Raw genomic sequence first — 18,614 nt, 5'->3', positions numbered from 1 at the left:
GGCAGTTCATGAAGCCTCAAGTGTCACAGGCTAGCGTTCAACCAATCAGAGTCACGCTTTAGCGTCTGCGTGTAATCACGCTTCCGCATAGAAGTTGGCTCATGCAGGTTGGAATGACGCACGTATTGGCTGGGGGACAGTGTCTGATGAATGACATGTGCGTGTAAGGTCTGATTTCTGGTCAGACAGGCAGCGGGTTATGTGGCTGCTCTTTTAGTGTGCACGTATTTAAAGTCTGCGTAGTTTCGTGGTGAGCCTTCTCGCCCCGAGTAACCAAGCACTGTCCTTGGAGTTCTCTTGTGGAAACCAAAGTAATTTGTACAAGGTGGGTAAATAAACAGGCTCCTTGCATGGAGAGTCTCATGTGTGGCTCTGCTCGTGTGCTGCTTGGCCCTTCATGAACAGAAAGTTATTCTAAAACGGAGGGAGGAGGAGAAGTCGCTTGCCTTTTCTTAAACGTGCTCCTAACGTTGCCCAGGCTGCAACTCACCTGCCAGTCAGCTTGCTAGCACTTAGCTTGACACAGCCGAGCATGAAACACTGTTCTGTCGTTTTACTGCCTGGTCGTCTACGATCGACTACAATGCGAACTGCCAGGCACCATGAACTGTAAAGTTAGCTCTGTGTCTGCAATAGAATGACTTGCTATTGAGGAAATTCAGGGCCTGGTAGATTTAATTAACGCCGCGAGTAACCTGCCACACAAGTATTGTCAAAAGCGCTTGTCACGTGGATTTTTGTCTGCAATTGCATCTGGTTCCAAGTCTGACAACTACCTTGTACCCCTCCTTGATCCCACTATTGGCATTGCTATGCTAATACACTCGTAGCGCATCGGTTAAAAATCTAAAGCCCTATTTTAAAGATACGAGCAAAGGACTCTGTCCAAATGACTCAATCAATTACTGTGGATAGCTCTGTGCTTGGTGAAAGTGGGAGGGGAAAGGCAGGCAGAATGCCAGTCCATCTATTTGGATGTTGACAATGGGCTGGACTTGCTGATGAATTGACCGTACAGTCCTCTGCCACAGTCTCTTTGATTGCGCCTTCCTCACACGAGCAATCACCTGCTCGGTGTCCCGTTAGATTCTTTGCTTCTCGGGTTGGGTTGAAGTAGAATATCGCATCTAGGAGGACCAATTGCAATTCTTGGACCACTGCAGTTGAGTTGCGTTTAGTTGAGTTCGTCCTAACTCAGTCATAACTCAGGTGATAGGAATGGCTTTCGTTCCAGGTAAGTTATGATGACCTTAGTTTCTTACTAAGTTTTACATTACGATCTATAACTCACAACCACGCTCAGACGTTTAGAGACATACTTAGAACGTGCCTGACATTTAAATCACTGGAATGAATAAGGTCACTTTCTTCAAATGCAACCTCTGAGACTAACATGAAGAAATAGCATGCAGATTACATTACAGAACACATTACAGAACACATTGTTCACTCTTCTGATTAAGCCTCAGTGTGTTCATTGGGATCCAAGATAGGATAGATTGATTTGAATGTATCATAGACTGTTTGTAATGCTTCTCAGTGCAACATGTGTCTGTATTGTTTTAGTTTTTTCCCCCTTTAATACACAAGTCTTAGTTAAGATTCACATCACAACAACCACACACACTGAACCACTGTGTATTGTCTTCATATAGGTTAGGCCTAAATCTTGATTATCAATGTTGTGATAGAATATTACTCTGCAAGGACGTCTGAAAATGTGCTGACAAACCAATTGTGTGACTAAATAAAAACCGATAACACGACTGTTCTCATTCGGTATCATACGCTGCAGCAAATGGTCTTCATAAACAGTTGGAAGGTAGATGGCCATCTGTTGACATTTCCTGTGTGCCGTATGGGGACTTTTGGGACGGTACTCAAATGTCATGGTTGGATTAGCAGAATATTATTGCGTTTTTTATTAGGCCTGATGTTGCTTTCAATTTTGCAGTGCAGTTTCGTAAGTGAGTTTGAGAGAGTTTTCTAGGTGTGTGTCTGTGATTAAATGTTTGACACATTGTGGCATTTTCTACTAAAACATGTTGACTGGGCTGAATGTCCTGATTAATGTTTAATCTGAAACACTGTGGACTCTGTTTCTCACTCCTGTCTGTGATTTTCTATGTTTTCCTTTATTTGCTATCTCTCTCTCCCTCTACCTCTCTCCTCTTCTCTCTGTCTCCCTCTCTCTCTCTCTCTCCTCTTACCTCCTCCCCTCCTCTCTCCCTCTCTCCTCCTCTCTCCTCCTCCCCCTCCTCACTCTCTCCTCCTCCCCCTCCTCTCTCTCTCCCTCTCTCCTCTCTCCTCCTCCCCCTCCTCTCTCTCTCCCTCTCTCCTCTCTCCTCCTACCCCTCCTCTCTCTCTCCCTCTCTCCTCCTCCCCCTCCTCTTTCTTTTCCTCTTTCTCCCCCTGCTCCACTCCCCCCCCCTCTCCTCCATGTCCTCTTTTCCTCTCTCCTCCTCTCTCCGTCTCCTCTCTTCTCCTCATCCTCCTCTCCTCCTCTCTTCGTTTCTCCTGCTCAGCGGGGTTGGGTAAGGGCACTAACGGTATGACGGAGTTCCAGGAGAAGATGCGGCAGCAGCTGGAGAGCTCCATGCACGCGGAGCTGGACAAGCTGGTCACCACCAGCACGGGCAACGACGCTAAGGTACATACACACACACACACACACACATACATATACATACACACACACACACACACACACACACACACACACACATACATATACACACACACACACACAAACACACACATACACACACACACATACACACATAGACACATACATACACATACACACACACATACACATACATACACACACATACACACACACACACATACACATACACAAACACACACACATACACACACATGCAAACACACATACACACGCAGGCACACACATGCACGCACACACATACAGTACACATACACACACACACACATGCATACACACACACACTCACTCTCTCACACACACATGCATGCACATTGCATACACATACACACACACACACATACATACACACACACAAACACAAACTCACACACACACATGCATGCACACACTCAGCTCCCCCTCTCTCAGGCACATGCATATGAACATGGACATACATATCAACACAGTACACATAGTCTGGACAGCTAAGCCCCTAACTGTGCCAAACAACAGTCGTTGCTTCAAGTGTTTGTCTGCTGTATTGCAGGGAAGAGGAGGCCGTGGTGGAAAAATTAGGACTCATGGCGCTCTGTTTCTCCCCCAAATAACAACTCTAAGCATTTGCAAATAATTATACCACTGCTTGGTCAACTTTTCTATTGTGATGCACACTTTAGAACGTCAATTATTCAGATATAAAGTAGTTCCCATTTTTGGCCACATTTCGCTTGTATATGAATTCGCCAAACTCATTGTGAAATTTAAATGAACGGTCACGTTGCATCAGAGCTATAAATTAGCGATCTGACAGAAGTTCAGGACTTAGCAACATTGTAGCATATGACTGAGGTGGCTCAGTTACACGGCAGTAGGCTAAGTCAAACAGTGATTTTACAAAACTGAGGTTCATCAGAATCCTGGGATATGCCCGCTTGACAACGAAAGAGATGGAACTAACGATTGGCCTTTGGCCATAGCAACCATCCATTTAGAGCTAGTAAATCCAGTTTGTCCTGTAAGATAAATTAGTCGATATGTGGCAGAAAGAAGTAGTTCTACAAACATGACAGTTTTAGCGAACAAAAGGTGGAAATTATAGCAGCATATTAACACAACACAGGTGTAACTACAGTGGTATAAGCCGGATAATGGACTCCACGGCGTTAGGGTATCAGAAAAATAATAAATTTCGAGGTTAAATGTCCCCTTAGCTGCGCATCGTAGCCGCATTACCACCTCGAACAACGTGCATTATTTTTCTGATAACGGATCGCTGTGCAATGTGTTATCCGTTACATATGATTCTTGAATTAGGAGCTGAGTGAGTGAGTGAGTGAGGAGTTGAGTGAAGTCCATCCATTCCAATCATGAGGGAGTGTTTCTCTCACTCACACACAAACAAGAACATACTTAGAGGCACTCACACCAGATTGTCAACGCCTGAATGTCCAAACAGCCAAGTTGAACCAAGCTCATTCAGTGGTCTGCCACAGACAAGAGTCTTTGGTTACAGAGGTTCATGAATATTTCACTCGAGCTGTCTATTTCTGTCTCAGGGACTGGTTATGTAATACTTACACAGACACATAAGTTATTGTCAAACGTGGAATTTGCTATGTGCAGCGAAGATCTGTATGAAAAGTCTTTGATGCACAGACTGTACTGCTATCTTGGCATTTACTGTAGTAGCGCTTAAATGTTTCCAAATAATTCATACAGTATGTAATGAAGTATTGTTAATTAGTTTTATTTTATTTGTCATAATTAGTCATTTAGGTAACAGTCAGGAACATGTTAAATGTTACGGGGTCTTTTAACACAACAAACTTCACTCAAACTCTAGAATGCTATCCTGAAAGGATTGAGTCTTCTCCACACTCACAATGATTCTGTTCTCTACACCCACGAGGTAAATGCATTGAGAGGAGCCAGAGTAGTATCTCAGTGAAATGAAAATGAGTGGAAATACTAGGCCAGACTAACAAAGCCCTCTACAACCTGCTCCATCATCACAATCCCTCCCAACAGCCCCCGTTTCCCTGATAACCAAACTCCTCTCCTCCTCGTGACCTTGTGACTCCTACCTTTATTGTACCTTGATTGTTGTAAGTCGCTTTGGATAAAAGTGTCATGACGCGTGGCGCGACTGGCTGTGGCACATGCACCGTATGACGGCGACCCAGGTTCGATTCCCCCCCGTGGTCCTTTCCGGATCCCACCTCGACTCTCTCTCTCCCACTCACTTCCTGTCATTCTCGACTCTCCTGTCATTAAAGGCATAAAAAGGCCAAAAAATATACTTAAAAAAGCACCCAACTTAGGGTGATGGAGCCTTCTCCATTGCTGCCCTTTCCCTCAGGAGAGAAGACTGCACTGACTTGTCTGTATTCAAAAAAACCCATCTCTTCAGAACTGCTTTTTATATATAACATAATGTTGCATATTGCTTTGATTTTTATGTTTTGTTTTCTTCTATGATTGCCTTTATCCTGTTTTAACTTGTATGTAAAGCTACTTTGAGGATCTAGAAAAGCACTCTATAGGTCAAATGTAAAGCTACTTTAAGTATCTAGAAAAGGGATAATGCATAGAACGCCGGTCACTATTTGGAAAATAAGTCCCGACAGGGTGAACCGGACCCCGATGTGCCAGCAGCAGTGAAAATAATTAACATTATTATTATTTGTTTTGTTGTTGTTATAATGTATGTTCACACCCCTACATATGGCTTACTTACACAAACCAGGCAGGTGCTAGTTGTTATTAAGTGCAGTGCCCAGTATCCAAACACACACTCTCCTGTTCTCTCTATCCAAACACATACTCACCTGTTGCTGTCATATCTATCCAAACACATACTCACCTGTTGCTGTCATCTCTATCCAAACACACACTCACCTGGTCGTGTCCTCTCTATGATTCTGTGTGCTCTTCAGATTGCCCAGAAGGACTTCGAGGGCTTCAAGAAGCTCTTCCACAGGTTCCTGCAGGTGAAGGGCCCCTCGGTGGACTGGGCCAAGATCCACAGGCCCCCAGAGGAATCCGTGAGTAACCTCACCTGTCCCAAATCCTCACCTGTCCACAAAGTCCTCACTCTCACACTATGACCGACTTTGGGATGGAGTGTGATGTTCTGTATAGCGAGCTAGTGGGATTGTTTTTGGTCATGAAATGATGACCCTTTTATAACATTTTGTTTAATCACCCTGTTTCAAGGTTTGTTTTGTACAGTAGGCTAGTTGGATAGTCTTTGTTCATTGGTTTTGGTCACAAGTTACAGTATTTTCAGTCTTTGCCTTATTTGAGAGCCTTTGTGTGATGGTGTTTATTGTTACCTGCTGTTACCTGTTGTCATCTATTTTTCATTTTAGTTTTGGTGCCAATACTTCTATTTTTTTATTAGCCATACAGACCTACGGTATATGACATTCTAGTGGTATTAGTAGAAGTGTTATGTTGTTACAGACAGTAACTTTATCAGTCATGTGTGTCAGACATGTCACACACACACACACACACACACACACACACATACATGTGTTAGACTTGTCACATGCTCACTGTTGGCTACCAGAATTGAAAGTGCCCTATTTTCGCCATTCAGGATGGCAATTGTGTCACGTTACAGCCGATAAGAACATGCGAGTCGGAATAAAATGTGCCGAGGACAGAGGAATAATGTCCTTGAGACTGAAGTTACAGAAGGAGGGGTGTGTTTGGGGGAGTGGGGGGTACGTCTGGTGCCCTTCCTCATCTCTGGCGTTGTGGAGTGTTTTAGAGGGGGATAAAAGAGTCCACTCTTGAGTGGGTCGGCTCTGCTACTGCAGAGCAGAGAGGTCTAGTAGTCAGGCAGGGGCCCCATGCTGAACACTGAACAAGAGAGGGGAGGGGAGTAGAGGAGAAGAGAAGAGGGGATGGGAGAAGAGAAGAGAGGAGGGGAGGTGGGGAGGAGAGGAGAAGAGGAGAGGAGAGGTGGGGAGGAGAGGAGGGGAGAAGAGTAGAGTAGAAGAGAAGAGAGAAGTGAAGAGCAGGGGAGGGAGGGAGGAGAGAGGGAGGGTAGGGGGAGAGAAGAGAAGAGAGGTTGAGAGGAAAGGGGAGAGGGGAATAGAGGAGAAGAGAAGAGGGGATAAGAGAAGAGAAGAGAGGTTGAGAGGAAAGGGGAGAGGGGGGGTGTAGAGAAGTGGAGAGGGGATGGGATAAGAGAAGAGAGGTTGAGAGGAAAGGGGAGAGGGGAGTAGAGGAGAAGAGAAGAGGGGATGGGAGAAGAGAAGAGAAGAGAGGTTGAGAGGAAAGGGGAGAGGGGAGTAGAGGAGAAGAGAAGAGAAGAGAGGTTGAGAGGAGAGGGGAGTAGAGGAGAAGAGAAGAGGGGATAAGAGAAGAGAAGAGAGGTTGAGAGGAAAGGGGAGAGGGGGGGGTGTAGAGAAGTGGAGAGGGTGAGTGAGTGCTCGCTCATTGTAGGCAGAGTGAGAGTCCCAGTTCGGGGGAGTGGTGGCCTGAAAGCACAGAGTGTCATGTGACTTCGGAGCAGGGGGGTGAAGAGGTGGGCTGGGGTGGGGTGGGGTGGGGTGAGGGGTTTTGGAATGGTGTCAGGAGGCATGTCTGTGTAGAGGAGGGAGGGAAGGAGGGACAGAGAGAGGGAGAGACAGAAGAGACAAGGAGAGGGAGAGAGGAGGACTTTTGCGTATACTAGATGCACTATAGAAACCAGGCGCAACCACAACTGCAGTGTTTGCATGTGAGAAGAGTGTGACTGATCGTGTGTGTGTGTGTGTGTGTGTGTGTGTGTGTGTGTGTGTGTGTGTGTGTGGTGTGCCTGGTGACGGTCTCCACAGTGATGAATGAAGAGGTTCATGCACAGTGAACTGAGCTGACATAGTTTATCCACATGGCAATGAAGTTTAGCTCACATGTCTATATATGGACTCAAAAGCCTCTGGATTTGCATGATGTCACATTACTTTATTCCTTAACAGTGTGTGTGCGTGTGTGTGTGTGTGTGTGTGTGTGTGTGTGTGTGTGTGTGTGTGTGTGTGTGTGTGTGTGTGCGTGTGCGCGCATGCGCGCGCACATCAAGATGTTAATGTGCATAACGAGATTGTGATGCATCACCCATGACATTTCCACTGTCTCTTGCCCCCCCCCCCCCCCATTTCTATAAAATCTGCCTCCACTTTCCGCTTTGAAATACCCCTGTGAGTAGAAGGTTACTTTATAAATAGCCTGACCTCTCCAGCATCCTTACATCAACAGAGAGAGGAGAGAGAAAGTTAAGAGCGCAAGAAGGAAAAAAAATGGAGAGAGAGAGGAGAGAGAAAGTTAATCAACAAACAAATGAGGGAGTAAAGTGTTTGAGAGAGAGAGAGAGAGAGAGAGAGAGAGAGAGAGAGAGAGAGAGAGAGAGAGAGAGAGAGAGAGAGAGAGAGAGAGAGAGAGAGAGAGAGAGAGAGAGAGAGAGAGAGAGAGAGAGAGAGAGAGAGAGAGAGAGAGAGAGAGAGAGAGAGAGAGAGAGAGAGAAAAATATGAGGGAGTAAAGTGTTAATGTTGGGGATCAAATGAAAGAGAGAAAGAGAGAGTTTTGGGGGGGGAAGTGTTAGTGACTCGATAGCGCCGGTCTTGGCTGACATTTCCCTCATCAGCCAAACTGGTGACCAGTTCTCCCGAGTGGGCCTGAGTGGGCGTGTCTTGGTCTGGTGACCTCGCAGAAAGGCAGACGGCCTGTTGTGTCACTCGGACTTGACGGCGCTCCACAGGCCTCGCACTACACTACGCTGGACTGGACGTGGGCTGGGCTCTGCTTGGCTTGGCTTGGCTTGGCTTGGCTTGGCTTGCAGAGGAATGTGAAACCCAATCTCTGCACTGATCTTTCCCCGACACACACAAGGTCATCGTGCACGTTGGGCGGCGGCAGCAGCAGCAGCAGGTCCACACCTCAGTCTGACTGCTCTGCACGGGCCCGTGGTCTACTACGCCAGGGTTAGCAGCAAACCTTTGGAGAAAAGCGTCTGCTGAAAGAACAGATGTAATGTAAAAGTGGAAGCCTCAAGAGGAGGCTTAGCCTTATAAATCGGCCTGTGCTACTTGTTTGCAATGCTGCGTGTCAAAATTGTTCAAATAGTGACGTGTCATTGGCATTTACTATCTTAGGTGAAGTTATTGTGACTGACCATTCTAGTTAAATTAGCCAAGATAGTATTTATTTGTGTAAGTTACCAGTGGATTAATCAATGCTGGTGACTTTGATACTTGTATCGTGTGTTTTTATTTACCTTATTTTAGTTTTATTTTAGGTTGGTGTAGGTTTTCTCTAAGGGGCTGGATAGAGTTCCACACAGTGAGATTTAGGGGTATAATGGCACCACTCGCGTGGGTTTTTTTGCGAAACTGTAACTAACCTACAGTATGTCGCAAACCCTGAGCGAGCAGGTGTTCAATCACACCACCGCTCACTGGCTCGCTTACGCCACCGTGGGCTGAGCTGCTATGTGCAATACGATCTCCTCACACACACACATCACTGCTGGAGCTAACCTTGACTTCCAGGTCACCTGGCACCTACACGTCTGACAAAACCCCAAAAGGGGGGAAAAAATATGATTTTGCCCTTGATAGATTAGCGTGTGCACACTAGCTGGACTCTATATGCCTATATCATTTATATGCTTATATATAAGTGTGTGCATCAGGCTTGTTAGGGGTCATCTGAGTCACAGAGTGGAATATGATCTCAAACGCTAACGCTAACATTGACGCTGAGCCAGAGTAGAGTGCAGAATCATGCCAGCCAGTGTTCTACAGCACTGAGAGACCATGTGCTCTTGGACCTGACCCTGGTGGTCTATTTTTTATTTTTTTTTTACTTTATGTCTATTGGGCAAAATTACACATTCATATAAATCAATATGACATTTTCATTTTCAAATCCAAAGTTGTTTATCACATCTGATGGCCCAATATTAAAACAGACAGCAAAATAAAAAAAAGTTTTTTTTTTTGTAATACACTTATTTGACTAGGCCTATCATGCTAGATATAGCTCCCTCTGATCCGGCCCATTAAAGGCGAACTATGCAGTTTTTTTTAGCTTCATTTACCTTAACAGCTTCAGAGTCATTGGAATGGTCATATGGCTTTTTTCGGGTTGAATGGTGGCCATCTCGCTTCTCCCTATGGCCTGTGAGCGGAAAAACCACCCTTGCAACTTTGGGCCGGCGGGCGGAAGTATAACTAGTGTAACAAATTGCTTTACTGCATTTAAATACACATACACGCCAGACACCGGCTAGAAAAAGGTAGCAATGGAGGTTCTCAGACATTCGTCATGACAGAGAGCCAGCGAAAAGAAGCAAAAACGGAGAAAACAGCGAAGTAATTGCCAATACTTCAGTTTCTCTTTAAAAGCTCAGCACTGTGGTGCTTATTGGCTATTAACTGTTGGTTGGGTATTAATGTACATCTCATGAACGTTCCCTTTGCGTCCTCAAAGTGACTAAATGAAAACTACATGATCTTGTATTGCAAGCACACAGCGCTCCGAGTCAAGCATTCCTGTTTAATTTGCGTGTACGTTTTATAGGCTCTGCTGAATGGGGCTTGTTACGTAAGAGTGTGTTTGCTCTACGCCACACACACACACACAAACACACTCATACACACACGCATGCATGCATGCATGCATGCACACACACACACACACACACACACAGTCTGGCAGGCAGGCACGCATATGAGTTTGTATTGGGGCCCACAGGGCTGTTCACCTTATCCCAGTTTCCCAACACTAGCCCAAGTCAACATCACTGATATCTACCTCCCTGTCTGTCTTTATCAGTCTCTCTCTATATATCTCTATTTATCTATCTATCTATCTATCTATCTACTGTATCTATCGTGAAGGATGTGGAGTATTTCAGAATGAACCAGTGGGTAGTGAATGGTGTAGTTAAAGTCAGCCACAGTGTAAGATCTGTGATGCTCTCTCACACACACACAAGCGCACAGACACAAGTGCACAGACACACACCCAGCCAACACTAGTAGTGCACATCAAGCGAGCCCGTTCTATATTTAACACTGTTCTCCACAGCTGTAGTGCTCCTGGCCCCTAAAGGTCAGAGACATGCCATCTCGCACACCGATCTCCCACATTGTGAAACTCCCACAATGCAGCTGTGCCTTTCGGCACGTCCTGAGCTCTGGGCTCTGGACTACGAAGTGTCCATGTAGAAAACATGTGATGTCGGCCAGACACGTTAAGAATGTCAAATAGACGTGGTAAACATGATAACATATTTCACAAGAAGTAAAAGCAAACAGCTGGTCTCTTTTGCTAACAGTAGATTTTTGAGGGTTTATGTGTGTTTATACTTTCAGGTCTTTCACCCTGTTAAAAAGTCTGTTCGCATTCCTATCAAACATTTCTTCCCCAGTCGTCCGTCCGAGCGGGGTTACATCAGTTCAAGCTGTAGCCTGGACCATGAATGTTGACCGGTTCCAAACCGTAGCCTCGTCTCTGGGGTTGGTGTTGCTGCTGACCGGTGATTCATTGCTCTTAAGCCCTTGACCCTTTCCAGCCCTCCGCTGTCCATCTGTCTCTGTCTCTGTCTCTCTCTCTCTCTCTTTCTCTCTCTCTCTCTGTGTCTCTCTCTGTCTCTCTCTCTCTCTCTCTCTGTCTCTGTCTGTCTCTCTCTTCTCTCACTCTCTCTCTGTGTCTCTCTCTTCTCTCACTCTCTCTCTGTGTCTCTCTCTGTCTCTCTGTCTCTCTCTCTCTCTCTCTGTGTCTCTCTCTGTCTCTCTGTCTCTCTCTCTCTTTCTCCCTCCCTCTCTCTCTCTCTCTCTGTCTCTTCTGTGTGGAGCTGTACCGGTTGACCCTGATGAACGTGTTGAGAGGTACCAAAACGTTGGCCTAATGAAAGAAAACTATTTCATTGGACGTTTTTTTCTCCTTGTTTGGCGCTGCAGCAAGTTGCCATGACACCCAGGGTCTATTCCTCTCTAAGGCTTGGCCGTAGTGGATTCTGGGAAACAGGCCAGGCCTGGTTCGGTTCTGTTCATTCATTCATTCAATCATTCATTCGTTCATTCAGTTGCATTGTGGGTCTCTTTACGGATGGACTCTCTTGGTGGTCAGTCTGTCCAGGTTTAACATTGACTCTGTGCTGTGAAGTGAGGTGGCTGCCCCTGTTGCTATTGGACACACGTTAGAGGCCTTGCCAACTAGGTCTGTGTGTCTGCCCATTGGGCTCGAAAGGGTTTCCATGGCGACGCCGTGTCATTCCGTGTTAGTGGTCTGGCTACCGTTCCAGAAGAGGAAGCCACCTATTAGTGATCAAGTTTACAACTGTGTGTGTGTCTACGAGCCACGCTTGCTGTCTGGTTCATTTAGCTCTCCTGGACAGTGATGAACTGTGCAATGTCCAGTTCTTGCTAAGGCTACTGTAGAAAAAAAAAACATTTATGTGGTGATCAAGTTATGAATGACCTAGAGAAGGCCTCCAGGGTTTCACTAATGTTCTACTCCAGTTCTGGAAAAAAGCCTGTTATCACTGCGTGCTCTGTTTAGTGGGGAATTCAGTTTTTTTTCCTCTACTCTTAATAATATATCTACGTTCCATTCCAGTGGCTTATGTAACCATTGTTTTAGTACTGTGCTATTGTTGTGTTGCTTTTGCTGCTTACACTTGTAATTTGTAAAATGTAAAGTTTCCCCTAGGGTAGAATAAGAAAAATGACTGGATGGAATGGATGGAAAAAATGACATTGGCCTACACATCCCTTAACATTCTGGTCCGATGGAATGTGTGTGTGTGTGTGCGTGTGTGTGCGTGCATGCGTGTGGGCGTGTTTATGTTGTACATCTGCGTTTCATAACCATTGTATTGTCCTCTCCTCTGCTTTCTTCTGCTCTCCTCCGGTGACAGATCCAGCCGTATGACAAGATCTCCGCCAAGGGGCTCCCGGAGGGCATCCCCGAGAGGGAGGCCCTCAACAAGCTGGCCGTGGTCAAGCTCAACGGAGGCCTGGGCACCAGCATGGGCTGCAAGGGCCCCAAGAGTCTCATCAGCGTCCGCAACGAGAACACCTTCCTGGACCTGACCGTGCAGCAGATCGAGGTACGACTTGAGGAGAAGGTGTCGGGATGAGGTTGGGTCAGTGCGTGGACACGTTGAGTATGAGTATAGGGTGTCCACCAAATGCGTTTTTTGTGCTGACAGATAAACACTTGACTGAAGCCCTCTGAAAATGAGGTTGAGGGCGCTGTCGGTGCAAAAAACGTGATTGGTGGACTCGAGCCCTAACGGGCCCAGGTGGGCTGCGCTGTGCTGTGGAGCAAGTATCCACACTCGGGGCCCAAGTGCCCCAGGGGACCCAGGTTCAAGTCCGACCCGGCTTATTTCCTGATTCCACCCTGTTGCTCTTTCTCCCACGCACTTCCTGTCTCTCTTTACTGTCCTGTCTGAGTAAAGTCATACAAGCCTTTAAGATATACATTTGTTATATTATCATTTTTTATATCTAAATATATTTTGAAAGTATATTTTAAAAAAAGAAACTCAGCCATGTGTATGTAGGTCCTGAAAGACACAACACATGGGACGTAATGCTAATCACAGCAGTGTGATGGCTCTTGCCCAGTTTAGTTTAGTTTAGTTTATTTGCCCAGTTGTAAATGAAGACATCAAATGAGGCAAAGCAAAATAGGCGTCTGTGGAGAGGATTTTGCGTTAAAAGAGAATGCTCAGTCAACATATTGTTGAAGCAGCAGGAAGGACGTTTTCATTTTCATTTAAAATGGATTATAAAATTGGATTTCTGAATTTATACTTTTTCTTTGTGCTCTTGTTACAGTTCAGCTTTCTTTTAGGCCACACTGCAGTTGTAGTTGATATTTTTGTCCTAGCATTGATTTTCCACTCCATAAAGTACCTTTGGTCAGGTATGTTTGCCATGAGAGGTGGGTAAACTTTGACCTTTAAACTGTTTAAATGTTTTTTTTTTCCCATGCATGGTTATTTGTATGTATGATAAAAATGAACAAACAAGTAGATCTTGATGATTCAAGATCAAGTTTTTATTTATATAGTTGTGAAATCTGTTGAATTTATTGACAAACGAATGTTTAATGTTAGTGAACATTGGACAGGAGGAAAGTGTAGCCAGTGTAATCCTGCCGCCAATGAAGGTCTCCCTCTAGTGGTCATAACATTACCAGTTTTTAGGTCTGGCATGAGAGCCTTGGGAATGCTACTTTAGGTTATAATTGAGTGTTAGCAAGATGACATTGTATTGCAACATCTGAAGAGTCTGAAAACTTCCAAAGGTTTCAGATATTTCATTCATTCATTCATTCATTCATTCATTCATTCATTCATTCATTCATATGTATTCCTTCATTGATTCTCTTCTACCTTTCTTCTTTCTTCTTTCTTCTCATCCCTCCTCCTGTCTTGCCCCTGTTCTCCACCTTTGCCTCCTCTTTCATTCTTTGATTTTGGTCTTCTTATCTTCTCGCTATTCATCCATCCATCCATCCATCCATCCATCCATCCATATAACCTGTCTGTCTTTTCCTCTTTGTTGTTCTCCTCTCATCCATTCATTCATGTTTCTTTTCTACCTTTCTTCCCCCCACACTGGGCCCCTCCCTGTGCAGCACCTGAATAAGACCTATGACGCAGACGTGCCCCTGGTCCTCATGAACTCCTTCAACACGGACGAGGACACCAAGAAGATCCTGCAGAAGTACACCCACCACCGCGTCAAGATCCACACCTTCAACCAGAGCAGGTGCTCCCTCTCCTCCTCACTCTTCCTCCTCCAGCCTCTGGAGTTTGAGTGCCTGTTTAGTGTTTAAAGGAAGTGCTGTGCTCCTCCGTGCACATTTTTGCTTAATTGTTGGGAGGGAATTGGGAATTGTTGGGAGGGAATTGGGAATTGTTGAGAGGGAATTGAGAATTGTTGGGAGGGAATTGGGAATTGTTGGGAGGGAATTGGGAATTGTTGTCTTAATTGTTGGGAGGCACACGACACCCCCTCAGGTGCCGCGTTGATGACGCAATGACGCTCCCTCTCTCCCTCCTGTTCCTCCCTCACTATTCCTCTCACAAAGCTCTGGAGTCCAAGCGCTGGAGAGCATTTAGTGCAGTTAGTAGTGTTTAAGACTATCCAAATAGTTTTCATTAGGGGCATCAACTTGACATGGAAAAAAAAACATTGAGAGAGAGGGAGAGAGAGAGATATCCTCTTGTCCTGTATATGTGTATATGATTAATACCTGTAATGTTTGTACAAACATGAAGGCATGACATACAATGTACTGCAATTTTTTCCCCAGGTATCCGCGCATCAACAAAGAGTCACTGTTGCCCGTGGCGACCAACCTGGGCCTGACGGGCGAGAACGCGGAGGCCTGGTACCCGCCGGGTCACGGCGACATCTACGCCAGCTTCCACAACTCGGGCCTGCTGGACCAGCTCATCGCCCAGGGCAAGGAGTACATCTTCGTGTCCAACATCGACAATTTGGGCGCCACCGTGGACCTGCACATCCTCAACCACCTCATCAGCCAGCCCGCCGACCGCCGCTGCGAGTTCGTCATGGAGGTCACCGACAAGACCCGCGCTGACGTCAAGGTGAAGATGAGAGGAGGGGTGGTTGAATGGTGTTGATGCTATTTTGTTTAAATAACGATTCATTTTTAAATATATCGTTAATTAAACAAATGAACGATCAAATACATACTATGCACATCTTCATAGATTCCTCTTCTGGAATTCTCATTTTCGGTTATAGACGTACAGTATGTTGTAGGATTAATCAAGCAGTAAACATGGCAAGGCACTTCCTCAAGATGACCTGTTTCAGTTTGGGCAATCTGCAGCAAATTATTTCATCTTCTTGAGAATTATATTATATTATGTGTGTGAGAGAGAGTAAGAGAAACATTTTATCTGAGTATCCTCAAGATAATCTGCTAGTTTAGGGTTTTGCATTGCAAGTGCAGTTTCCGACAATCGATCATCGTACATCGACAGACATTGACTCCTATTGTCATCTTGTCCTAAACAGGGTGGTACGCTCACTCAGTACGACGGCAAGCTGCGTCTGCTCGAGATCGCCCAGGTGCCCAAGGCCCACGTGGACGAGTTCAAGTCCGTCACCAAGTTCAAGATCTTCAACACTAACAACCTGTGGATCTCCCTGCCCGCCATCAAGCGGCTGCAGGACAAAAACGCCCTGGACATGGAGATCATTGTCAACCCCAAGGTGAGACGCCAGTCGCTGTAGGAAACATGTACAACATGGCGTCATGCACTAAAGAAATTAGGCCAGCACTAGTGAATTGATGCTTATGGTAGTAAGTAGATACGTTATGCACTAACTAACTTAGCACCTTGCTTAGTTACCGGTACTTACTCATTTATGCATGTGTGGGTGCATTAATTAATGCTTAGTTACTTACTTATTTAATGACTTGCGCAATGCGCATGGATGGTTTAATTAAGGCTTATTAACTTACTCCTGGGTGAATGTGTTAAGTATTGTATAGTTACTTAATGACTCACACATATATGTTAATTAATGCATTGTGTTAATTTATTAATTTCTTATTTATTTGGTTGAGTTATTTATCCGGGACACAACAAAATAAACAGTGACAACCAAAGGAATTTATAGTCACTCACTTATTACTCCCCTCTCTCTCTCTCTCTCTCTCCATCTCTTTCTCTCTCCCTCTCTTTCTTTCTCCCTCTCTCTCTCTCCATCTCTCTCTCTTTCTCTCTCTCTTTCTCTCTTTCTTTCTCTCTCCATCTCTCTCTCCCTCTCTCTCCTACAGACACTGGATGGCGGTCTGAACGTGATCCAGCTGGAGACGGCGGTGGGCGCCGCCATCAAGAGTTTCGACAACGCGCTGGGCATCAACGTGCCGCGCAGTCGCTTCCTGCCGGTCAAGACCACCTCCGACCTGCTGCTGGTCATGTCCAACCTGTACAGCCTGGACGCCGGCTCGCTCACCATGAGCCCCAAGCGCGAGTTCCGCACCACGCCGCACGTCAAGCTGGGCAGCTCCTTCACCAAGGTGGGTCATAGACGGCAGAGTGTGGTCAGTGTTGGCAGGGGCTTGTGTGTGGTGTGTGTGTGTGTGTGTGTTGACTAGTGAGAGCATTTGGGTATGCTACACATGATAATCTTTTTAATTGATACATTTTTATTTTAAAGGTCGTTTAGGCATTTAATTAATATTTATTTTATTTTTATATTTCTAATCCTTCAAATCCTTCCTCTGATCCTCTTTTTGGAGGGTTGAAGTTATGAATTTGATACAAATTGTTGGGACTACATTTGTAGTTTGTTTTATGAACCTGAAGAGCTTGAATATGTTTATCATCTCTTCCTTGATTGTTGTGTTGTCCTGTTTGTGTTAACATGAAATGTCTTCCCTTTCACATGACGCAAATCTCTCTTGCCTTTTTCCGTCTGTGTTTAAGGGTGTCACATTGCTAAGGTCTGTGTGTGTGTTACAGGTCCAAGACTACCTGAAGAGATTTGAGAGTATACCAGACATGCTGGAGCTGGATCACTTAACAGTGTCAGGAGACGTTACATTTGGAAAGCAAGTCGCCCTCAAGGTAAAGTCCATCATTTAAACACTTCTGCCTAAGGTTTCAACTGGTTCAGATTTCAACTGGCAAATACTATAAACTAATATATATACCTGGATAGTTGGCATGTTACAGTTTCTGAAGCATTTATCTGTTGTAAATTGTAGTGTTAGAAGATAGCACTGTAAAACCTGTCTATAAAATATAAGAATGAGTTATATTGGCCTTTTGTCTGTTAATGTTCTCATTTGCGGTGTCATATCATCTGTTCAGGGCACTGTCATCATTATTGCTAATCACGGAGACCGGATTGATATCCCTGCCGGAGCGATGCTGGAGAACAAGATCGTATCCGGAAACCTGCGCATCCTCGACCACTGAGGTCGTCTTTGCAGCGACAACAAGAAACCAACCAAACAAGCAAACATCACAACAACAAAACAATTAAACCGCACAGACACACAGTTCTACGATCATAATGACCCTAAAACACCCAGATACCACCTCCCCCTGTGTGTGTGTCTACCTTTGGAGGAAAGGACATTGTTTGATGTTTATCCATCTGTGTCTTCGTGTCATCTTGGCCCGTCTCTTTCAACGTCCCAAAAAATCCGTTAGACAATCATGCTGCCCTTATGTGGAATGTGTTAGAAATGTGCAGTGTGTAACCCTCTTTTTTTCCCCCTGACAACTTTCCCATCTGGTGATGCACAGCTGCTTTCTTGTCACTACTAGCACTGGCCCAAAACAAACAAACAAACCAACAAACAAACAAACAAACACACAAACAAACAAACAAACAAACAAACAAACAACAGAAACAAATGTGAGCATTTTCTATACTGTGTTTGTGAGAAGTGTTAGTCCCCTTTGGGGTAACGGGGCCTTTGCTTTTTGTTTTCTTGCCACACCTCGGAACTTGTAATATAATATCGATTAAAATTAATATATAATATATCGATTAATCGATATAATAATCGATTGGTAGTCTTTGAGCCCGTCATGCCTGTATGAATGAACAAGACTACCTCTGAACACTCGAAAGAATGACGAACGAAAGAATAAAAGTGCAACCTCCACTGTTACACCTATATAAGAGAGCGTGACCCAGGATGTGTATCAGTGAATGAATGGCCGAGGGTGTGACCTCTGCTGTCCCAGACTCCATCCCTGACGTACTGACTGTATTCGTCTAAGCTCGATCTGAGCTCAGTTCTGTTGTTACAAGGCTTCCCAGCAATGCCCACTGGTGCCTGAGTTCATTGTGACATCAATAAAGGTGCAATACATGGACTCAACATGCCAATCCTGTGTCTGTGTCATTCTTGACAAACTACACAGCCAAA

At 45.1% G+C, this 18,614-nt stretch overlaps 1 protein-coding gene across 2 annotated transcripts; it reads left to right on the top strand.

The window, feature by feature from the left end:
• The first annotated feature begins 109 nt into the window (after positions 1 to 109).
• ugp2a (UDP-glucose pyrophosphorylase 2a) lies at positions 110 to 18,556 on the top strand. Of its 2 annotated transcripts, none has more exons than XM_076289019.1 (10): positions 110 to 325; positions 2,526 to 2,650; positions 5,605 to 5,712; positions 12,586 to 12,777; positions 14,319 to 14,452; positions 15,000 to 15,297; positions 15,734 to 15,931; positions 16,503 to 16,745; positions 17,191 to 17,295; positions 17,542 to 18,556. In XM_076289019.1, the coding sequence occupies exons 2-10, from the start codon at positions 2,552 to 2,554 to the stop codon at positions 17,647 to 17,649; spliced, it is 1,485 nt and encodes a 494-aa protein (XP_076145134.1). In that variant the 5' UTR covers positions 110 to 325; positions 2,526 to 2,551; the 3' UTR covers positions 17,650 to 18,556. The 2 variants fall into 2 exon arrangements, with proteins under 2 accessions (XP_076145134.1, XP_076145127.1); XM_076289012.1 differs by lacking the exon at positions 110 to 325 and adding an exon at positions 938 to 1,234.
• The last annotated feature ends 58 nt before the right edge of the window (positions 18,557 to 18,614 follow it).

This window comes from Alosa pseudoharengus, unplaced genomic scaffold (assembly GCF_046254945.1).
Source record: "Alosa pseudoharengus isolate Yale_2024_CS ecotype anadromous, Long Island Sound unplaced genomic scaffold, YU_APseudo_1.1 YU_APseudo_1.1_scf_1, whole genome shotgun sequence".
NCBI lineage: Eukaryota > Metazoa > Chordata > Actinopteri > Clupeiformes > Clupeidae > Alosa > Alosa pseudoharengus.
Note: the sequence above shows the minus strand (reverse complement) of the source record. Positions and strands in the feature narration are given on the sequence as shown.